The sequence below is a fragment of the Morone saxatilis genome, unplaced genomic scaffold, assembly GCF_004916995.1.
Source record: "Morone saxatilis isolate NCDOM2014 unplaced genomic scaffold, NCSU_SB_2.0 Contig1, whole genome shotgun sequence".
NCBI lineage: Eukaryota > Metazoa > Chordata > Actinopteri > Moronidae > Morone > Morone saxatilis.
The window spans coordinates 1,338,547-1,347,096 of record NW_023339651.1 but is presented as its reverse complement, the minus strand read 5'-3'; the positions used below and the strand labels follow the sequence as shown (position 1 = coordinate 1,347,096).

General features: G+C 41.8%; 2 protein-coding genes across 2 annotated transcripts in view; one reads left to right on the top strand and one right to left on the bottom strand.

Moving 5' to 3' along the window:
- The window catches only part of plekha1b (pleckstrin homology domain containing, family A (phosphoinositide binding specific) member 1b), a gene marked incomplete at its 5' end in the record, with an annotated part of 19,522 nt that extends 17,209 nt beyond the window's left edge, over positions 1-2,313 (bottom strand). The window contains 1 exon segment of the mRNA XM_035666816.1: positions 2,222-2,313.
- A 5,816-nt stretch (positions 2,314-8,129) lies between these two features.
- LOC118333331 (E3 ubiquitin-protein ligase TRIM69-like) overlaps positions 8,130-8,550 on the top strand; it is a 1,802-nt gene continuing 1,381 nt past the window's right edge. Inside the window, exon 1 of the mRNA XM_035668924.1 lies at positions 8,130-8,538. Within this exon, the coding sequence (XP_035524817.1) occupies positions 8,336-8,538 (203 nt within the window). The 5' untranslated portion in view covers positions 8,130-8,335. The remainder of the gene's footprint in view (positions 8,539-8,550) is intronic.

The window sequence follows — 8,550 nt, the reverse complement described above, 5'->3', positions numbered from 1 at the left end:
CTTGGTGAATGTTTTTTATTAACTGAGCTGCTGCACTAAATGATCTCATTGCTTAAAGTCCGCCACTGAGAGGACTGCTTGGCAGAAATGTAATGATAAATAGACCTCCCGTTGTCTATTAAGTGTGAATCTGTGTGGTCGGAGCCGGGTCCTCCTTCTACGGACGGCCTCCAATGTTCTACAGTAGACAGAACGGACAACCGAAACAGCTGGCTGAAGATACGCGGCCCTTTCTCGTTTCTCCTACCAGGCTTGGAGGCTGAGCCTGTATTCAGTTGGTGGCAATAATGCAGACCCTAGCAGCAGCGTCGGTCCTTTAAGCAGTGCCTTTGAGGCCAGTGGACGCGGCCATGTGTGCTAAAACTCACCTTTGTGTGCCGGAGGTGTGTGGGAGTAATCAGGCCAAGTGAGAGCCGAGGCCAACGAGGGGAGAAACCAGAATGCACAAGTCACCAAGCAATGGCGCGCCTTAAAGCGGGGGCGGCTGCATCCCGTCTCCCTGTTCCTCCACTGTGATCACTGTGTCGCTCCACTGTGATCCTCCACCTGCTGGTCCTCCACTGTGATACCTCCACCTGTGATGCGCCCCAGCTGTGATCCACCCACTGTGATCCCCCTCCCCAGCTTGTGGTCCTGTGTGACGATGTTACCAGCCAGGTGAGCGGTTCATCCGGGACAGCACCGCCAGATGGGCAGCTTTCACCTGCTTGAGGGTCATTAAGGCAAAGAGAATCTGGCTCACCCATTTATTTCTGGCTTCACACTGTAACATCCAGGCAGAGTGCAGCCTAATAACGCAAAGCGCAACCGTTCTTATCTTCAGGTGATTACACGACACTAATGAAAACACACACCATGTGTGACATGGAAACCTTTACCAGCACAAACATCCGGAGATTGATTCCAAAATAGGCTGGTTCCAAATGAATAAGTAATAACTCGATTAATACAGTAAACCAGATCACCGCCAATCGAGGTGAACGCGACGGCAGCATTCCAGAACAGGAAGGTTTTTCAGTGTGGCGGTGCCTTGCAGACACATTTTGGTTGATACCAAAAAAAGAGCTGTGGTTGATACGCGCGCGCGCCTCCCCCTGCTGTTTAATAGTACACCTCTGATCAGCCGCGGGGCGAGTGTGTAGTAGAATCAGCAGGCGCAAACAATAGAGTCCTTTAACGCTCTAGGCTGTGTGTGTGTGTGTGTTGTGTGTGGTGTGTGTGTGTGTGTGTGTGTGGGTGAAAAATATTTATCAGATAAAATGAATGTGACAGAATAACATTAAACTCACTGAAGTTAGCGTGTTCTGACCCGTGAGGTGAAGTGACAAAGCAAAGGCCGTTTCATCAGACCGTTTCTCATTAAACACACTCATCTTTAGCAAGAAGTGTGACACAGTCACTGCTATTAACAAACAATACATTTCTATTTTCATTGTGAATTAGACAATGACAGGCTGTCCACCCAGTATTCTATTGTGGGCCAGATTTGGTCAGCGGACCTTAAGTTGATTATCAGTATCAGTTTAGTCTATGACATGACAAAAAGAAGTAGAAAACGCCCACCCCAAGTTTAGATCTTCAGATGTAGTTTATCCATCCAACAACCCCAAACCAACACAATTTAAAGTCTTTAACATCCACAGTACACTCAGTCTGAACACACACACACACATATACATATATATAGGTATAATATAAACTACGTAACCCCTCACAGGCTCTATGGGAATATATCAGGAGATTCATAGGATATTTAAAATGTATTAAAGTACTGAGAACCACAGACACACGATAAAGACAATATTATAGCAATATAATATAAGATAATATAAGATAAGATAATATAATACTGTCTAAAAGAGACAAGCTAAGAACATCCCATTACACTCCACTTCCCTCCATATTAATCACAGCGGTCTATATCGTTTAAAGGTGTAATTACACAGCTGTTGGCTTCCATATGAGCACATCCATTACATGTGCATACAGAACAACACCCACTGTGCTCAATGAGCCCATTTAAACAGCCAGCAGAGCACAAACTGTTGTCACAGGCCTGAAAACATCGACCGATTTCCTCTCCCGCCTCCATTAGCCGTCTGTTCGACACCTCACACTTTAAGGTTCACATTTTTTGGGAGGATTTCTGGCTGCGAACAACACAGTCTGCCGGTGAGGCGACACACGGGCGGTAAAAGCGGCGGATTGTGGGTTTACTTACACAGTTCGGCTCAGTCCGGGTCCAGTGTGGCAGCTGTCAGGCACCAGCGGCAAGTTACACGCAACACAGTCACACCGCTTCCGGTTTCAGCTCTAAAAATAAAAGCGTTGGACGACAACGGCGTTACTTCCATGTGGACTTCAAAGTAAAATACCTTTATCGCCCAAGGGCTGTGAATACGTCAACAACATGTCTAGATTTGTTTTAAAGGGAGAATGATACTACTCACACCAGCAGCTTAGTCAAGTCAAGTCAAGTGAGTTTATTTATATAGCACATTTAAAACTACAGGAGTTGAGCCAGATGTGTTATAATCCGCCTCAGGTAAGTAAAGTTGGTTGGTTGGTTGGACTGGCTCTGTCAAATGGTAAGAAATAGTGTGGCACATAATTATCTGTATAACCCCAAATGTCAGTTTTATCTTCATATTTATCTCATAGACTGAATTAGATGTGGTGGTGGTGTCTTCTTTTTCTGCCCAGAGGCCATTTGTGGTGTTACAGTGAAAAATACCCCTTTGGCTCCAAATGTATTTTTCCCATAGGCCACCACTGAGCTACAAAAAAGGTCAGTTATGACTCTTTCTATGATACATTTTTGATCAATTAACGATTTATATAAAGCCTTCCTCGAGCCAGGGATAAGTGAGAGAAAACTGCTGTGCATATTCAGTGGATGCACAGCCAGGAAGTAAATCCTGGAGTTGGCGTACATGCACCAGGTGAGCAGTTCTCACTGGGCTGAATAGGCGCCATCTTGGTGTCTGGTATCTATTATATTATATCTAGGATTTAGCTCATGGGTAGATATGATAGTGGCATCGATCTTGTCATCTAACTCTCTGCCAGAAAGCAAATAAATGTATTTCCAAGAGCCAAAACATTTAGCTTTCAGGATATGTGAATCATATAAAAGGAAATTATTTAGGAATTATGCAAGAATCTGCAGTTGCTAACTTGTTTGGCGTGTGACCACTTAAAATAATCAATGTACTTCTGACCTATCATCATCATCAGTTACATACTGTTTGGCCGTATGTTATGATCCAGTGGATTTTTCTATATACTTGTAATTCATTATTTATTTCATGATATATTTATGCTTTTATTTTGAAGGCAGAATTCAATGTCCTGTCCTGACAATCTTACTGCTGAAAACTTGACGCAGATTTTCGACCAATCCAAGGCCAGAGTTCAACTTTTTTTTTTCCCTCACTCTCTTGTCTTTGCAAAGGATGATGGTAAATGCAGTCAGAACAAAAACAGAGCGCTCTAACAATTCTTCCTTCCACTAGAAAGTCAGCAGGCAGAGGTCAGTTAAAGTACAGCGAGTCGGGATTCTGTGCCTTACTTAACTGGTGGGATGTTCACAATATTGATGATTCTTCTGTTACTATAAATCTGCATATGGTGACACACATTTTTTTATTGTAAGAAACACACACACACACAACACTAACACACACCTCACTGATTGAACCTGAAAACTCAAAGAAGGACAGCATGCTGGAAAAGGCATTTCATACCACAACTAGGGGTACTGTCCAGCAGGCTTTTGTGTGTGCTGTGTGTGTGTGGCGTGTGTGCGTGTGTGTTGTTGTTTCTGACTGGGTGAGCCTGAATTAATTTCAGTGTGTGGATAGTGGCTGTGTTCACACTTATTAGGTATCTTTTTCCTTCCTTCATTCATCAGCATGAATAGGAAAGTCTTATGTTATCAGTCATATCTTTCATTTCACATTTTGGTGTAATGTGTTACAAACCCTGTTAAATACAAAGTGATGAAAGTTGTTTTCATCGAGGAGAAAGATTTCTCACTACTCTGCAAAATGAAAAAGATGTTTAACTCTCTTCTCAAGTTCATGAATGTAAAATAAAATGTACAGCTTGTTGTCCTCAAATCTGGCATTTACACCACGGTCCTGTCTCCAATCAGACAAAAGGCTGTGTCGATTACACAAGCCTGAAGTTTTCACATTAATGTCATTTATCAGCCTTATTATTCCTTGTTAGGCTTCATATTCAAACTCATACATGCACACACAAATAAAAAGCCAATCTTTAACTCCAGCACACACCCATACACACACCTTATTGTCTGCCTGCAAGTCTTATCACGTAATGTTTGCCTTACATGTGTCCTGTAACAGTAATTAAGAAATAAAGAAGTCAAAGGTCACTTACCGAGAAATTAATAGGACAACGAGAAGGCAGGGTGAGGGGAACGGAGGTGAAAAGAGGCAATCAAACAGAAATTACGAGAGGGAGACTAGAAAAAGAGGGAAAGCAGAAAACAAGGGGAGAATATGAAAGACTTAAATAATGTGTAAGTTCTGACATCTAGTGGTGACAGACAAAAATCACAGTACAGTAAATCCTGAAACTGTTTTTCTCCAGATGCACTTGTGTTCTAAAGAAATGCAATGATCAAAATGTCTCCAGAGACACTCCCATGTAAAGGGACGAGCCAGGTCGGTGACATGGTGTTTATAAAAAAGAACAATGGAAGCAAAGAGTGGGAAATGTAGGAATGTGTATGGAGGGAGAACAGCTGTCCAGCAGACTGTGTGGAGGTTCAGGAGAGATTCCAGAATATCAAAGGTCTCTCTGTCGTAATGAAAGTGAGAGTTTTTTTCTGTGAGGCACTTTTTTTGTCTGACAAGGTGTGACAATTATGTGTCCCATAATAATGCACTGTACATCGTGGACTCTTTTGTCCCTCATGATTAATGGCAAATGCCAATGTTCAATGTTAATGCAGAAACTGCCCTATAGTGCCCTATATGTGGTGGCATGGAAGGATGGTTTAGTGAGCTTAATTTTCATTCAGGAGACTGAAGTTCACTTCCTGTTATAAACCTGTAATTAATGTTCACATTTTTAATTACCTGTATACGCAATCTACAATCTTCAGTGCCGTTCTCTGCTCTTCTTTGGATGAATAAATACTCTCCAGTTCTGATATAACAGATGCTAGCAGCATCTACGCTAACCTCTTTAGCCCTTGTAGACACCAACGGATTGATGGATTCAGGCTTGAAATGTAATGTGTCCAAAGTAACCAAGCTCATAATTGCATGATTAACCACCATCAGTGGCGGTTCTATCTTGAATGACACCCCCCCACTTTTTAAGTGCTTGTGCCGTCCCCAATCGATAAAGGCAGAAATATTACTTTAAACACTCAAATTGCTGTTGCTGCTACTGCTCGTGTCCCTCGTCTATTTGTTCTTGCACTCCTAGATGCAAATAAACAAGGTGTCACTACAGCCAGTGATAGTCACAAGGTTGTATGTATGCAGATGATGTTATTTTGTTCCTCACCCAGCTATAACAATCGAGGGAGTCTTACTATGGAGACCTCCAAGTCCTGAAAGATCATAATTCTATGCGTACAAGATGTAAAACTTCAGATCCATCCAGAGATTCATATCTTGTGAGCATAAAATAAAGAAAAATATTATCTTTTGGTTCTTTAGGGGCTCCGTAGTATACAAACAAATCAAAGCCCCCACCCCTTCTCCTCTCATCATCATCTCCAAAAGAGTGAGTTGATTGGGGTGGTAAGTCATTTGGCTTCCGTCCTCTCTGTCTTTGCCAGAGTTGATCCTACAGCTGCTATCTGCCGAATGTCAAAGGCCTAATTGTTTTTTAAGACGGCACTGCCAGCACTGATGCCAGCCCCTGTGCCAGTCTATTCTTCAAAACTGTATGATGCCTCAACACTCCAGGTGCCACCTCTAAACTCTGCCAGGTTCTCAACAACCAGTTCAGGGAGCTTTTGCATCCTTGTGAAACACTCAGATCTGTTCTTCATTGTGATAATATTGAACCCCTCATGGTACAGTAACTTCAGTCTATTGGCTGGCTGGATGGCCGATGTTGGCACAGGGGCCACAGCATGCCACGCAGGGATTTCAGCCAGGCTTAGAGCTCCGCAGTAACAGCTTTTTGAGGTTTGAAGAAGCAAGGCTTGGTGCCAAGATGACCTGACTGCCCTGAAGAAACAGACAGCCATAGCAGGGTGCATGTCAACAAGCACTCGGATCATTTCAGGTCCTGTGGCAAATGGCAAAGACCAGCCATTCAGCTCTGGTGTCCCCATCTCTCCCCGAAAACAAGGAGACGCATTTTTTTATTCAAAAACAGTGCAAAGCCTGTTTTGTTTTGATTGTGTTACAAATCTTTCAGAGGACACAGAGATTGTAATAGAGGCCAATTTGAGGATCAATACAATTACTTAATGCTTAACAGAGCTGGCTGAAAATGTGCTGTGGTTGTAGATCCATTCAGTAACAACATTCAGCGCAGCAGGTGGTCCAGTTACTTGACTTGAGTTGACTCAGGTTAACTGCAAGTTTTTTGTTCAACTTGAAATATTTTCAATTCATACAAATCTTAGCATCGTAGCTTTAGGTTGGAACTATTTAGAGCATTTTCGTCCATTAACGTTACATTTGTTTGAATGCCTATCAATTGCAATGAAATTGCAGTTATTATTTCCAGTAAAATGAAGGATGTGCAGCAGGTATAATTCTATGATCATGTTTTTTATCAACATCATCATCATTACCTTGCGAGTCACAAATTGTTGATACTGAAAGCATCAGTAAAATGTTTGGTGATCTTTAATTTGTTTGCCACAACATCCAATCTTGGAATACAATATCACCAGCTTGTATCCATTGCATGATTAAACTCTGGACTCGATAAGAGACTGTGGTCTTGGTTAAAGTCCCCCTCCACTCAAAAATATGTTTTTATACCTCAACACCGGCGATAGCTGTGACACCCCAGGTTCGCAGAGTTCTTGTGACAGCTGCTTCCTGTCTCTCATTCTGTTTTATTCTCTATAAGAATTCATTTTTACATAGTAATCAAGTTCATGTTCCTTGGAATTCTACATATGTATCATCAATATAGTGATAACTTCAATTTCGCCAAAAAATACAGTTTATAGCTTTTTATTTTTTATTTTTTTAATTCAAAGTCTTCACTACATAAATCATATGAGACTGAACAGACATGGATGTAAACTGCAACTTGATGGGTTGGTGAAGGCTTTACAACTGCAGGGCGGTAATTCTAGTTCTTCTTGTTCCTACAGTTGTATGTTTGAGCTTCACTGTGGCAGAAAGACATATGAGCACAGTTTGTCCCTAGAAGGATGTTTTCACATTCATCTGCTGAAAGTTTCTCTGTGATCACTGAAATCTGGTTTTAAGGAGCGGGAACCTACAAGCATGATTTGGAGGGTCAACCTGGTCCAGTATGCAACCTTACACAAGTGTGATATAGAAACACCAGTGCAAAGACTTGAAGCAGAAAACATCTTGTGTCCAAGAAAACTTCAGAAATTAAAATAATTAGCATATTCATTCATTCTGTAATTTTAATGAAAGGGGTACATGACTTTTTAAGGATTTTAATATGGAAACTATACTTTTGTTAGCAGAAAACAAACATATCAGACACACATTATGGTTCCAAGCAGACTATTAGTACATATGTCTTAATATGTGTCTGGAGGGGATATTTAAATATTGAAAGAATCAACAATAACTTGAGACATGGCACAACCTTGTTTACATTATAAACATTCAACCCAAACCACAAGCTTTCCCTAACCTTAACTAAAGTGCTTTTGTTGCCTAAACTTCACCAATATCAGGACTCACGACTTTGTTTCCCTCAAAACATAACTGGCAAAAGAAGTAATATATGTGTTAGACAGTAGTACTACAATTCCCAGTGAGCGATGAGAGAAGTGATTTGATCTTTCAGAGCTCCACCTATTTTGTGACTCATGTAAGACAAACCAGGAAACACAGCTTGTTAAGCTTCCTTACAGACAATGAACACAGAAACAAGATTCACCTTCACAATAACACCAGATTTCCACTGACAAAGCAGAGCTACAGGAAGGAATGCTGGGAATACTGGAAAATCTGGAATACTGTCACTTACACCAGCAGCTGACGCCACAAACGGAAAAAGAGTTTTAGAAAAGAAAATCCCGGCTTAAATTGAAAGTAACTTTGAGGGATCTTTCTGGGGGAAAGAGAGGCGCCATCACGTGTCTACCTGCTGTGGTTTCAGCTTCACTCAGAGGAAAATGGCTTCTGGGTCAGAGGAGGACTTCTGCTGTCCTGCCTGCCATGATATCTTTAAAGACCCTGTCCTCCTGTCATGTAGCCACAGCTTCTGTAAAGCCTGTCTGCAGAGCTGGTGGAACGGGAAACAACTCAACGAGTGTCCACTCTGTCGGACTGTGTCTCAGTGGAGTGATCCACCTCGTAACTTGGCATTAAAGAACCTGTGTGAGGCCTT